The 14,702-nt window shown below is 38.4% G+C and overlaps 1 protein-coding gene and 1 long non-coding RNA gene across 3 annotated transcripts in view; both read left to right on the forward strand.

Annotated features, from left to right (window-relative positions):
* Window positions 1–14,702, forward strand: part of ncor2 (nuclear receptor corepressor 2) — a 107,649-nt gene that overhangs the window by 49,540 nt on the left and 43,407 nt on the right. Inside the window, exons 8-17 of one of the 2 annotated variants that reach the window (XM_007567132.2) lie at window positions 3,970–3,997; window positions 4,138–4,152; window positions 4,914–4,923; window positions 5,406–5,472; window positions 6,835–7,007; window positions 7,117–7,210; window positions 9,507–9,685; window positions 10,241–10,295; window positions 10,383–10,478; window positions 13,824–14,035. In XM_007567132.2, the coding sequence (XP_007567194.1) occupies window positions 3,970–3,997; window positions 4,138–4,152; window positions 4,914–4,923; window positions 5,406–5,472; window positions 6,835–7,007; window positions 7,117–7,210; window positions 9,507–9,685; window positions 10,241–10,295; window positions 10,383–10,478; window positions 13,824–14,035 (929 nt within the window). Of the gene's footprint in view, window positions 1–3,969; window positions 3,998–4,137; window positions 4,153–4,913; window positions 4,924–5,384; window positions 5,473–6,834; window positions 7,008–7,116; window positions 7,211–9,506; window positions 9,686–10,240; window positions 10,296–10,382; window positions 10,479–13,823; window positions 14,036–14,702 lie in introns of those variants that run through there. The other variant, XM_007567131.2, reaches the window with a different exon arrangement.
* LOC107838043 (uncharacterized) lies at window positions 7,845–9,339 on the forward strand. Its single transcript, XR_001664104.1, has 2 exons — window positions 7,845–8,821; window positions 8,889–9,339. It is a non-coding gene; the product is annotated as an uncharacterized LOC107838043 (long non-coding RNA).

A 14,702-nucleotide genomic window follows, 5' to 3' on the forward strand; every position in this document is an offset into this window, starting at 1 on the left:
ATATAAAAACTGAATTAAGAACAACTTGCTGTACAGTAAGGACTTGTAAATTTACGAGTGTAGCTATGAAAACTGTAGACTCTGTGCAGCTGAGTTGGGTAATTAAAAAAAAAAAAAACATTGCAAAATGTGCATGTGTATTTGTGCTTAAAAAAGCTATTGGAAGAAGTGAAAATACTACAAACAGAAAAATGCAAATATCAGGAGAAATTTTTATTTTAAATGAGAAAAACTGCAAATGACAGCAGGGATGTAAACACATATTGTTGGGAGCAGTGATGCAGGGAGGAAGGATATGTTGTAATGCATAAAGATTCCTGGATTTGTATTACAAAAACAAAACAACTATTCTCTGCTTCTGCTTAAAAACCCCACAGTCTTGTGCTGCATCACCATCATTTTCTTATGCTCAAACAAATCCCACATGACCAAACTCCTGCCCCTCCCAAAATACACACACAAATGGCAATTAGATGGAAACGGATAGCTGTTATTAATAGTTATTAATATTAGCCCAGTTTTAGAAATCACTTTACTATCAATAAGTCAAAAAAAATTACCAACATTGGTTGATGCTAGTGACTTTATTATTGGAGTGTCATGCATCCCTAATAATTTAATATCCACAATAAGTTAATAATAGTGTTGTTTTTTTAAGTTTGGTTTTGCTGTTTCTAACAACTCTTGGTTGCCTCAGTGCCTGCTGTGCATCTTGTCCCTCTGTGTCACTGTGTCCTTGGGTAAGACATTGGCCAATTTCCGATGTTCACTTCAAGGACAGACAGAAGCTTTCCCACGAAGACGCTCACTCGGCGGCGTTGAAAAATTTGTTGCTTTGTTGCTTGGTAACTCTGTCTCTCTGACATTTGGAGCCCATCATGTAGGACTTGCCCACGTTGAACTGTAAAACTTGTGGGAATAATCATATTTCAGCTGCCTGTTTAATGTCCAGTCATGCTCGTGTGTCGCACTCCGCCCTTTAGTGTCAAGTGTGCAACATCTTGTTCACTCAGACAACACAGCTGTGATGTAATTAGGTCTGTAGGGCTACATAACTGGGCTTTATAATAAAAAAACTGGGTGGGCTATGGAACTCTTGTCTCCTGGTGGCTTTTATGTTTTCTACAAACATGTTGGATGTTCATATTTAGAGTTTTACACGATTACGTGTTGATTTAGTATGAGGAAGGATTTATTGAAACAAATGCACTCTGTGGTCTACCCTTGTTTTAGACCGGGTTTAAAGAATGATCATGTGATGCGAAGAAGGGCTCGCTCTCATGTTTTGATGACCTTTAAAATGTAACTTAAGGCTGCAGAAACTTTCCGAGTTTTGACCACAGTGCCTATTTTGTTGGCTTGTGATTATAATTATCACTTACAGATGCAGTGTTAATAACGGGGCACATTTTCAGTCGTTTATTTTCAAGGTTATGGGCCAGACTAACACTTATTTAATTTACACTTGGGTGTTAAATGAAGTAAAACAAATGAATTTGTCATACCGTGGCCAGTGTCTGCATGTGTTCACCGCTGACTCTCTGAGATTGGGATAGATTTCAGAAAACGACATGGAGGTGATCTCTGAACAAGAGATGAGGAGCAGCAGACAACGGACCTCATGAGACTGTTTAACATGACGGCACGTGACTGAGGGAGGAAACAGCTGGACTATTTAAGAAATATCAAAATTAGGGACGACCGTCATATTCTGACGTCCAGATAATCAACTACAGCATGTCAGAATAACTCGAGCAGTTCCTGTGTGTTCGTGGCCATGATTACTAACATAAAGCATCAGTCAGGATTACATGTGGGCATGACTCGGGCTGTACTTGATGATTATTTTAGTCATTGAGTACTCTGTCAGATTTCTAACTCGTCGACTGTTTAGTCATCTTAGGCCTGTCGCAACAAGCAGTAAATCAATTAATCGCATGATAAATTAAAACAAGCTCAATCGTTTTAATTTGCATGATTTGTCATTTTACATTCTCACTCTCTTTTTTTATACCAAAAACTGAATGACAAAACTCTCAAGGTCTCAAGTAGCTCTTTTTTTTGGTTTGTTTTTTGGAGGACAATTTTATTGACAGACTTTATCGTTCACTTTATTTGTTGCTTCTGTTGGTTTGTTTATATCGGATATTTAAAAGGTCTTCTAGTTCCAGTGTTAAATGTTCATAAGAGTGTAAAATATATTGATCTTTGAAAATGTGCTCTTGCATTATTATGCCATTACATTATATTGCTTGGAAATTGTCTCAAACAACAATATTATCATTTATCGCAGTAACTTCTGGGACAGTTTATTGTCCAGCAGCATGTGTTATCGTGACAGGTCGATCTTACTCTGCAGTGACTTAGCCTACGTTCTCACAGTAGGTAAATGTGAGCCAAATTCACCAGCGACAATCTTAGATCGGCCAACGTTCTAAGAAAATGGGGGCAAAAAATAAAAAAAAACCACCGTGTAGTATGAACTACTGCATTAGGTAGTCGGATGTGCCCAGATTCTCTATTTAAATCTAGTGATTACTGAAGGGCACATACAGACTTCATAATCTGCACTCTTTTGGTTGAATGCCGTATTTATTTTCACTTTGGCTTTATGTTGTTTAGTTTTTATTCAAGTATGTTTTTTGTTAATGGAGACTGAGAATCCATTTTATTTTTGTTTTTGGTTTTGTTTATTTAGTTTATCAGTTCCAGTGTTATCTATGGTAGGAAGTCAAATGCATTATTACGTCATTTACATTAAATCAGTGTCAAAAGGTCTTGAAACAATATTGCAATATCGTTTATCGCAATAATTTTTTTAGACAATTAATCGCTCAGCAAAATTTGTTTATCGTGACAGGCCTAATCACGTCACAACCCCACCACTCTTGGTCTGACGACGCATCCAAACAGACTTTTCTACAGAAGTTGCCGTTGTTGCTCCACAAAAGGACGTTGCTGTTAGTTTTGCTTTCTTTTTTTATTAGCTTCCCTCGCCTTATGATCTTGTGACGATGCTGTCTGCTCCCATTGGTGAATAAACTTTAAAATCGTTCCCTAAATGGATCCATCCATTGCTTCTTTCGTAAACGGTACGCTGCTGTGTGATGTCTATTGTGGTGGAGTTTAATTAGTGGATTCAATGACAACAAAAAAGGATTTCAGCCAAAAATCAGAATTGAGCATCAACACCTGCTGTGAACGAAGCCTTGGAGTTCTCCTAAACTCTATTCTTACATGAGACTGCAGACATGGACATTCTTTTTTTTGTGTTACAGAATCACAAATTATTAAAAAAAAATAATTTGACGGAAAATGTCGCATTTAATTTTCATCTGGTGACCAAAAAAATTTGATTTTAAAAGCAGGATTCTTTTTTTTTTTTCCTCAGCAGCATCGGTGACTAAAAGTTTCATCCATGTGAAGTTTTTTAAGAAGATTTTAACTCATGGAGACGCATCTGAAGGTTGTCATGGGATTTCTCTTCCACCACTGACAGTGCAGCTCTGGCACAGCGGCATACCACAAGACAATCCTGAACTATTAACCGCTCACTGCCGTCTTCACTCCTTTTGATCCCCGTGCCGTTTGATCAGTATTGCCTCAAAGCAATTAACTGAAAACCGCTTTCACTCCGTCTTTGTGCGCGCGTTATTAAATCCCAGCGTGTCAGTTTGACCGAACACAATTAGCTTCTTTGTTTTGTTAACCGGTTTGATAAGTTTGGCATTGATCCCCGCCGGCAGCGATGGCTACCGATATCTCTGTGGATCTCTGCGAGCCCAAACCCCTCCTCCCGGTTTGCATGCCGCACACACACACAGTCAGCTGATGAAAAGTAGGCCGACATCCCTGTGTAACTGCACACGCTGAGGACAGAACTTTGAAGTTCAGGCCGTTTTTTTTCCCTTTATTTTTTGTTCATCTAGCAAGCCTGAGCAAAAACGACTGCAAAACATCCATCACAAGCCTGCATATAATGAATCTTTCAGCTCTCGTGTTTTTTTAAAGTATTATGCCAAATTACAGAGTTCTCCGATATCTTAGAAAGCGCCCGTGCTTAGAGCGGGACAAAGGGAACCTTTTTGCAGGGTTACGGGGCTGCTAATCCCGTCTTTTGCCATCTGGTGTGCAGAGGACAATACCATCTCTGTCTTTTGAGAAGATCTACTTTATCAGGGTTGGATTTAATTTTTGCGTGCGTGCGTGCGTGCTTGCGTGCGTGTGTGTGCTCGCTTCAACAGATAGGTTCTCACCTGTTATGCACAACATGGGTATATCACCTCTATGCAGCTGGATTTACAGTTATTTTTCCTCCTCCAAATTCATGCATGGCTCAGCATATGTAATTATTTCTAGAAATCTGATTTTTTTTTTTAGACGAGGCAAGTCTTTGCATGTTCATTCCCCTTCATAAAAGCCATATTATGTTGAGATTACCTTATGCACCAATGGATGGCACCCTTTTTCTGTTTTTTTTTTTTTTGTAAGTCATGTGTCCTTGCCTTGGTCCAGCGGGAACCAGCAGCTCAGCCGAAGTGTCTAACATAGACTAAGATTACATTAATCAGTGGAGAGCATGACCTTACAAGTGACAGATTAAGTGTCAGGAATAAAACCTTGTCTTGCAGCGAAGAAAGAGACAAACCGAGCAGCTGCCTAAGGAGATTACTGGCCTTGACCTTTATTTGAAGCTGCGAGTCTGGCCATTCCAAACGCAGACAAGTTTTATAAGTTTGGCTCCCCTCGCTGTCCCTTCCACCCAGGAGCGAGATTGAGTTTATCGAGCGGCTGCACTTGAGGACCGGAGTTGTTTCTGTTCATGTGAAAGTGTATTGTAAGATTGTTTTTTTTATTTACCATTCATGCTACGAAGAACTGAGGTTGAAAAGTGCGAATACGCTGCCTCATAGCAGTCAAAATGTTTCTCACACTATCTGGAAGCAGCAATGAAATGTATATCTTTTTTCATTGGGGTTTTGTATGAGCTAGATAAAGTTAAAGTTAGATAAAGTTAAAGTTTTGCGAAATTGAGAAGTGGAACAAAAATTGCTGATATTTTTTACTAAAACAAAACATACTGCCTGCGTTTGTGTTTTATTTAGGGATGTTGCAGTTAAACTTGTCGCAATAAATCTATTGATATCATAATAAATTTGAGCTCGCTAATTTCAACACCTTTCGGATTTTATTTGCAAAACCTTGAAAATCATCCATCATCTACCAGCACGTTGCTTTGTGTTGGTTTTGTCACATGACATCTCTTAATAAAATCATTTGGGAAAACATTCAATAGACACGAAGAGGAAGATGTGACAAACGTAAAGTCCAGCCGTTGACATATAGACTCTTTCTGTTTCAGTGTCATGTGGTTTATTCCTAATTTTCCTCTTTTATCCATGCAGAAACCACGCCATGAGGAAGAAGCTCATCTTGTATTTCAAAAGGAGAAATCACGCTCGTAAGCAGTGGGTAAGTAGAAAACTCCGTTTGTGACTCAGCTGGGACTCGGCCAATGACAGATGACTGGTGTGAAACCGGGCCAGCTGCTCCTCGAAGTGAGTGGCCATTTTAGACCAACCGAAGAGTGGAAAAAAAAAAAGAAAGAAAAAAAAAGAGGTAAAACGCTCTGTTCAGGTCTCTGGGAAAGCAGAAAATGAATAGAAAAAGATTTCCCCATGTCTTTTGAATTAATTTTCAGCCAAACTCCGTAGTGAGCTTTTTGAAACGTTGTCGTTTTTTGATTGGCGGCGTTGGTAAATGAAATCCAAAAAGCATGGCTGTAAAAATGAAGGCTTTTTGCGAATCAGCCGTCAAATGTCTGCAAGATCGATGCTTTTCCTCTCTTTTAAACGTATTTGATGCAAGACAGAATGAAAGTCTGAGCCATGGGTTAGTGTCTCCACTCCTCTCCTCTCATTTTATGGGGGAGGCAGCTGTATGTGCAGAGATATCGCAGTGTAGTTTATGGGGCCTCTAAGGGTCATGTCTCCACCAGGGTTAATAGGATGTCTGTGATGGAGGCAGGAAAACTGCACCGTCTGTCTGCCAGACCTCTGCTCCAAATCCCCACTCTGCATAAAACATTTTAGGGCTGCAAACTAATGATTATTTCAGTGATCAATTATTCTGTTGCTTATTCTGACGGATAAATAAAATTGGCACATTCTGCAGATTTTTCATTTAACCACTTAAGCTTTTTTACGCTTTTTTAATACGTTTTTTTAAGTGAAGCAAAGAGGAAAATAATTTGATTACTTAAAAAAATAAAATAAAATAAAAGAGCATTCCATTAGTGTGCTATTGATCATTTGTCACAAAGGATGAATCTACAGCTAAAGAAATACTGTTTATTAAGCGGTTTATTTTTTGTTTTTGTTTTTTACTTAAAATCAGATAGTAAAAGGTTCTTAGTGTTTTTTAACAGAATATTAATTGACTTAAGCGGAAACTATGCCACTTAAGAATTTTTTAATAGAGCATATTTCCAAAGAGTTTTTGTCTTAAATTCAAATTTTTTGAATCGTTTTAGCTTATCTACTGCTCCCAGTACGTTTAATGAATTGGCTTTTAAAAAAAATAATAATCTGGATACTTCGGTTAACGATTAATCGGTTACCAAATTACTTGACGATTATTTCAATAAACAATTAATTACAATTAAACTAATTAATCACGATTAATTAAATGAATTTGATTAATTAATCAAATTTATTTAATCAAATTAATGATTAATTAATTAATTAAATGAATTTGATTAATCGTTTTTGGCCTGGAATATTCAGCGTGTCGCTCTGCTTCCTCTGAGTTATTTTCTTGATTAAAATCTTGCAGGAGCAGAAGTTCTGCCAGCGGTATGACCAGCTAATGGAGGCCTGGGAGAAGAAAGTGGAGCGCATTGAAAACAACCCGCGGCGCCGGGCCAAGGAGAGCAAAGTGCGGGAGTACTACGAAAAGCAGTTCCCAGAGATCCGCAAGCAGAGAGAGATGCAGGAACGAATGCAGAGGTGGGATCTCACTCCAGACGCGCAGCAGAGCGCGACCGCCTCCAGTGCTCTGCTACGGCCGCCGTTCCAAAGAGTCACCAACAGGATTTCTGTGTATGTGTGTCTGCAGCCGCGTTGGGCAGCGAGGAGGTGGCCTCACCTCATCCGCAGCCCGCAGTGAACATGAAGTCTCCGAAATCATTGATGGAATATCAGAGCATGAGGTAAGCTCTTTCTGTTAAAGTTGGTTTGACCCCCACCTGAAATTGCCCTTTGGCAACTGTTTGGGTTGAAATGCGAGTCTGCAAGAGAAAGGTAAGTTTTGTTCAGAATGCTCACTTTGCCTAATCTGTAGGCAGTTGAAGTTTTGGAGGCCTTACACTCAGTTACAAACTTTTAACTTATTTTTGAAGTTTTCAGACATCCTGTTTTTAATTTAATTAAATTTTTTTAACAATCCATGGAGACCACAGATCGTGTGGCTTTAAACCATTTATACATTTCGTCACCCAGAACAATCAGTTTCTCTCTAGTTTCCATGTTGTGCTTCAAAGTTCTTGTTGTTGGTAGAGTTCTCCTTGAAATATGATCTAAACCTCAAGTTTGTTAACCTGACAGTGGAACCGGGCAAGAAATAGATTTTATTGATTGATCAAATTTTTTGTTTTTGAAAAAATTAATTTTAGGAAAATCTGGATATTTTGGGATTTCATAGTTCATGCTATCAGGATCCAAGGCCTGCCGTCTTGTCAAAACAAGCCTGTCTGACAGCTTCTATTTATCTGGAAGATTGAAAATATTTTCTGTCATTTGTAATTTATTTTTCAGCAGTGAAGCAAAGAATTTTTTCTTTTTTTTTTACTAAAATCTAAAATTGAGTTTGGCGTGTAAAAAAAAAATAAAAAAAATCAGGGATTTTACTTTTAAGCCAAATTGCTCAACCCTAACTGAGTTAATACACTATTTATTTAATTAATATAATAATATATAATGATATAGTTTGAACCAGTTTGCTGCTAAGAGTCTAAATTGCAAAAATAATTCTGTAAAACTGTAATTTTGTAAAAAATAATTGATAAAATAAATCAAAGGATGAGTTTTCACAAGAATATTTCTCATTTTTACTTCAAGAAGATTAATTTAGGAAGACAAAACTCTACCTTAGGAAACAGGCTTGTAAACAGATAGTTCTCTCTAATGCAGCAGGAAGCAATGATGGAGATTTCTGATGGCAGGCTTCCAGACATTTCCAGCATTTGGATGCAACACATCTCAGTTTAAACCCACTCACTCACGCTGACTCATTGTTTCACAGTGCTTACATTCAAATACACAAATGAAGTCATCTAACTTTTATGTAAGTATTAATAAATTAAGTGTAAGAAACATAGACCTGCTCTCAGTTTTGTGAGGAATAAAGCTAGGCTTTTATTTACAATGTACTAATAACGGCTTGTTTAAGATTCAATAATCAATCAGTCATTAGAAAAGAAAAACTTTGTTGGCGTTGCAGCAATTAAATCTTCCTCATATTCTTATTACTGACCAGCTTTTTTCTTTGTTCCCACTTGGGTTTTTGATGGCTTTATCTTTGTTTTTGAGTTTGGAAGGCCTCAATGCCATCACCCTAATCATTGGTTCCTTCCAAGACCTCTAAAAGATTGCAATTAATCAAAGGGATTTAACAGTTTATCTACGGCTGCCTGTTCTTGTGTCCAAAATATGATTGGAGAAAATCTGACTGGGGAAACTGTGGAGTTTTCAAAAGGAAACAGTTTTTGCAACCACAACACAAAATTAATGTCAATAAAATCAAACATTTCTTGAGGTTTCAAGTTGATTCACGTTCGTTTTCTAACATTTTGGGGTGGAAATGTAAAGCTGAATGTCTTCCCATTTTAGCATCTTCACTCTCATTTGCCATCTAAGATTCAGCCTTATGTTAAAGATTTTTTATTGCTTAAGTTTATCAAACTGCTTACACTGTAGTGTTGCATCATTTCATTGTTCTTTTCAAGCCCTGATATCGATCGCAGTGCATTTCACAACCTGCTTAGTCAGCAGTAGAGCTGACTGGTCATAATGGGAACTCAGTGGTTATGTTCTTTTTTTTTTACTCTACAATACATAACAGTGTTTAACTGAAAATATATATAAAAAAAAACATCTTTATTAACTTCTGGTTTTCTCCTTGACACTAGAAACCACAACTGTGCAAATAAATATGTGAACATTCTTCCTTTCTGTATTTATTAAACTCAGGTTTGAAGAAGAAAAAAAACATCTAAGAAAGCTTATTTTAAAGAAAAGAAATCATCTCTACTCCTACAGGGTTGTGCTGATGACTAAATTATAAACAGAAAATAAATCATTGGCTTCTCTCCTATTAATTCACTGGTTTTAAAAGGGGCCATGTCATTACAAAAACAGAAGTGGTTTCTCTTTCAGCAGCAGTCTGTTTAGCAAAGAAAATCCAGGATTTTCTTTACTTTCTCTTTCCCATCTATGTGGCACGTGCAGAACACGGAAAAGCAAATGCGGCAGCTGGCCGTCATCCCCCCTATGCTGTTCGATGCCGAGCAGCAGCGCATCAAGTTCATCAACATGAACGGGCTGATGGACGACCCCATGAAGGTTTACAAGGACCGGCAGGTCATGAACATGTGGAGCGAGCAGGAGAGGGACACTTTCCGAGAGAAGTGAGAAAAATCTTTTTTTTATTTTTTCTTCCCCTCCCAGTTATTGTAATTATTACTGGTAAAATCTTTTCTCTCTGGTCAAATGTCACATGAGTCAACTTAAGCTCCTTACACAAAGTTCTTGGCAGCGGCGTCTTACGCCTCGAGTTTTAACGTGCCATTATTCCCTTTAAAATTTGCGTAACCAATAATGGGTCAGTGAGGGCTTTTTTTTGTTTTGTTTTGTTTGTGCTAAGGAAGTGAATCTTCCCCTTTCGTGAGAACTGGAAGGAGGCTTGGAGCTACCAAATCAAATCAAGACCGCACAGTAAAACTGGTGACTTTTAAGTTACCCACATACAAAGAGCTCTAGTTTCCTCTTTGGGTCACACTCGCCAAAAACAAACACTTGCTGCCTTCACCAGCAACTGTCATCTGGGATGTTTCATTCCGCATCTAAGATGATTTAAATTAACTTTTATGTTTCTCTTTTTTTATGTTGTGATTTTTTTTTTGTTGTCTTACTCTGGAAGCTCAGACGATTTAAAACTGATCAGCTTTGTTCTCCTCTTAAAGGTTCATCCAGCATCCCAAAAACTTTGGCCTGATTGCTTCTTTTCTAGAGAGAAAGGTATGAAATGCTTTTTTTTTTCTTTTTGCTATTTTTGGAGTGATTTTGTGTTCAGAGGAAGTGAAAACCTTTATATTTGCATTCCAGACGGTGGCAGAGTGTGTGCTCTTTTACTACCTGACCAAAAAGAATGAAAACTACAAGAACATAGTGCGGAGGAACCGACGCCGAGGGAGATCTCTGGTACTATCACCTCTTAAAATTACATTTTCATCCGACTGGGAAACATTATGTTAATACTGTGTGCATGTACAGGTTTCCCGAAGCTGAAAATGAATGCATATACTGCTGTCGCTAGTCATTAGCTGGTGGATATGAAGCTTATTTACTATGTAACTTACTACTCTGAAAGTCATGATATTCCCTGTTCTTAAACACACTTGGCAAAAATTAGCAACATATCTTTTGATGATTTTTTTTTATTAACAGAAAGCTGTTCTGCACTTATATGCAGAGGAACAGCATGGAAAATGTTGCAAATCATTTACAACCTTCGTAAACATTTGTGAAAACACCTTTTTTGTGCGTGTTGTAAAATATTGAACTACAGGATTTTGAAATATGAACTATATTCTTGGAGCTTTTTCACATATTGTCATGCCACAATCACAGAATTCAATGGGCTTTATCGGACTCTCTATGTGACAGAATGATGCGATGTAGGGCAAAACTGAAAACTGGAAGGAAAATTCAGACCAAATTCCTCTTGAACCACCAAAAATAATCTCCATTTACTAAACACCAAAAATAATGAGGGAAAGAATACGTCACAGATGTATTTACGAATGTCTTCAAGAACGATAACGGCCTCTTTAACCAACCAACAAGGGAAACCCCAGATGATGATGTCATGGCTTTAGAAACTGACACATCTGAGTTCCTTGGAGTCACAACTGTGGATGTACTTTAAAGCCTCACCTCAAAATGCTGCCTTCATGTTTGACACAATGGGGAAAGTCAAAAGAAATCATCCGAGATATTAGGAAGCGGATTGGACCAGTCTGGTTCATGCTTAGGAGGATTTTCCAGATGCTTGAAGGTGCCGTGTTCATCTGTTCAAACAATTATACGTTGTAGTGAAGACATGATGAGACTAACCAACCATCATATCAGGAAGAAGACGAGTTCTGTGTCACAGAGATTAATGTATTTTGGTCCAAATTGTGGGAATTGACCCCAGAATAACGTCATGTGGCCTGATGAAACTTAAATGCAACTGTTTGGGCATAAGGACCATTGTTATATTTGTTAAAAAAAGAAAAAAAAGAAAAACAAAAAGGAGAACACCTCTCAGCGGTGAAGTATCAGAGTGCCAGCAGCATTTGTGTTGGAATAGTTTGCTGCAGGAGGAACTGGTATGCTTCATAAAATAGAAAACATTGTCTAGAAAGAACATTATGGTGGAAATATTGAAGTAACATCTACACACTTCAGCCTGGATGTTAAAGTTGAGACGCAAACAGGAAATTGACCTCAGCACACAGCCATGGTGGTTACAAAGTGGCTGAAGGCCAACAAAGTCGATGTTTTCTTTTGACCATCACAAAACTCTTATCAGTCCTCTGGAGAATTTGTGGGCAGATCTGAAAAAGCATACCAGTGAGAATATTTCCGTAAACTTTTTATTTTGAAGACATCAATAAATACATTTTTGATTCATTTCTTCTGTACTTACTGTGATGTCAGCTTTGCTTATTCTGACGGACCTAAAACAAGGTAAGCTTGGTCTGACAAGACTTTAAGAGTTCGAGATATTCAAAAAGTCCGCAAGTCTGTCAAAGCTCATTTAGTTCTGCTAATTACATTTCTACACTCTTTTTATTTATTTTTTTTGTTCCTTAAGCCGTCCACATTTTGTGCCTGTTCATCTGACGCCATTCATCAGACGCGGTGGGAACGGCTACACTTTAATTTGCTCACGACCTTTTCATCCTGTGCGTATTGTGACGTCTCCTGGCCTTCCTGATGAAGTCTGTGCTTTGACGTTCGCTCCACATGTTTTGTCACATCTAATGAGCTCACTGTGACGGAAAAGGTGTGCTCAGAGGAGGAAGTGAAAGTGCATTGCTGTACATTGCATGAGCCGGATAGAAACTGAGTCAAAGTGCTTCGTCCCTCTCTATGGGCGGTCACTAGATCAGCCCTGGGGAGATTATTTCACGGGGTTTCTGGGCCTGAGTGATGACATACAGGAAGAGAGAGACTTTTGTTCCACTTAACGTTCACTTACCATAAAACATCTATGAGTCAGTCTATGCATTGGTGCCGGTAGACGGTGGCAGCTTGTCTTTCCCTGGATGAAGCAGCTAATGCAAAGACAGCTATTAGCAGAGACCAATTGTGAATTTAATAAGATAATGCAGCATAGAAGGTTCTCTGGTCTGAGTGTGTGGCTGTAGTAGTCTGAACTCTAACCCCGAAACCCCAGACAGGCAGGAAGCTGGTGAGGAAGTGGTTCTGGGTGCAGTTATACAGCAGAAATGCTCTGCTATAATTTCGGAACTCTCATATCCTGTTTTGTTTTACATCTTTTGACAATTTATAGATTTTGCTTGAAGGTTAGCGGGCATTCTGTAGCTGAATTGAAGCGAAACGAAGATTCTGCACATACGCTCGAGACAGAAAAGGCTGTTTTTCTCGTTCCTATGTTGTTCAGAAACTTACTTTGGGGAAGTCATTTCGTCTAAGTGCCAAGTCGACCGGAGTTTGTGACGTGTGGAGGTAAAGTATTAAACATTGCATCTTTGCTGAAGAATCGAACTTTTGAAAAATATTTGTGGGTAAGATCTCCAGAGAATGGAGATGTTGTTGCACCTTAACTTATGATGCGACTTGAAGTTTGCTCATGAATAGATTGTGAAAAATGTGGTCGGGGTGGAAAAAATGCCACTTTAGATATTAAATATTTAAATCAAGCAGAGATCTTGCAACGATTAATCATGAGCATAAATTTAGCTAATAGGAATATAATTCAAGGTGATGAATCTCTCTGTAGCCTTAAGAAAACCCCTTTACTAGTGAGGCTAATAAAAAAAAAGGCTTCAGTTTATTAGAAAGCACAAGTATGAGGCTAAGCAGCAATCTAGAAAAGGTCAGGCAGCCTGATTAGTCCAGATTAATTCTGTTTCAGAGTGATGGGCTCATCAGGGCCAAAGCAGTGGTGGAAATGGAGGCAATCATTATTTAAATACTTAAGGGTATAATTGTTTCGACAAGGTGCTGTGACCTGAGGGTCTAAAGTGTTTATCCATCAAAACAAATGTTTTTCTCTTCGCTTATGAAACATGTTTCCTCTAAATAATTCGCGCTGTCGAGCTGAAGGTGGTTCAAGATGTTTAACGAGACGCGTTATTTATTTATTTTTTCCTTCAGGCGACCGGCGCGTTGGATATTTATAACCCGAAGCTTTTTACAGAATTCACTCTAACATGAATACGAACAGTTAAAATCCACTACCTGCTCAGCCGTGAAATGTTTTGGAGATGTGAAATTTACCGGAGCACTCCGATGTTTGTTGTTTAATTGCAGCACGGCCAGCAGCAGCAGCAGCAGCAACAGCAGCAGCAGCAGCAACAACAGCAGCAGCAGCAACAACAACAACAACAGCAGCAGCAGCAGCAGCAACAACAGCAACAAGTGAACCGGAACAGCCAGGACGACAAGGAGAAGGAGGAAAAAGAGAAGGAGGGGGAGAGAGACGAAGAGAAAAATGAAGCTGAAGACAAGGAGGATGGAATGAAGTGAGCCGCTTTTGAGTTCTTCTGAATCGTGCCTGAAATGAAAGGTGTTCGGCACCGAAAAACCGTGTTAAAGCTAAGAAATTTGTTCATTTCCTGACATGCACTTTGTCAAAAACTAAAGTTCGAGTCAGAACTGCATAATGAATCAAAAATATACCACTAACTGATTGGATAGCAGTAAGTATTAAGTAGTTGCTCCCGGAGGTAAAAGGGGTTTTGTTTAAAAATTTTCACTGTCGTCACCAGAAAATGTTTCCTGGTGACATTTAAGTGATTTTCTATAGTCACTGTTGGTTTGCATATGCTGCTGTTGCCCATAGATCATCTGTAGCCTGATGCATAGTTTTTAATAGTTCACATTGTTGAAGTGGGCAGGATGAACTGCAGTACTGTGCAGTATTTACATACACGACTGTAGTGCTGAAACGATTAATCGATTGTTGAAATAATTGTCAACTAATTCAGTAATTGACTAATTGTTAACTGGAGTACACAAAAAGGCCATTTAATGAAAAAGCAACATATTCAGAAGAGTAATTTTGCCAAAACTGCAAAAATATGTGCATTTAAGATGAAAAAGAAAACTTAATCTGTGAATATGTTCTAAGTTCTTCTCAAATTTCATAGTTTTAGCTTCACACGCTTGAAGTTCGCCAAAGGAAAGCTA

The sequence above is a fragment of the Poecilia formosa genome, unplaced genomic scaffold (assembly GCF_000485575.1).
Source record: "Poecilia formosa unplaced genomic scaffold, Poecilia_formosa-5.1.2 Scaffold204, whole genome shotgun sequence".
Lineage (NCBI taxonomy): Eukaryota > Metazoa > Chordata > Actinopteri > Cyprinodontiformes > Poeciliidae > Poecilia > Poecilia formosa.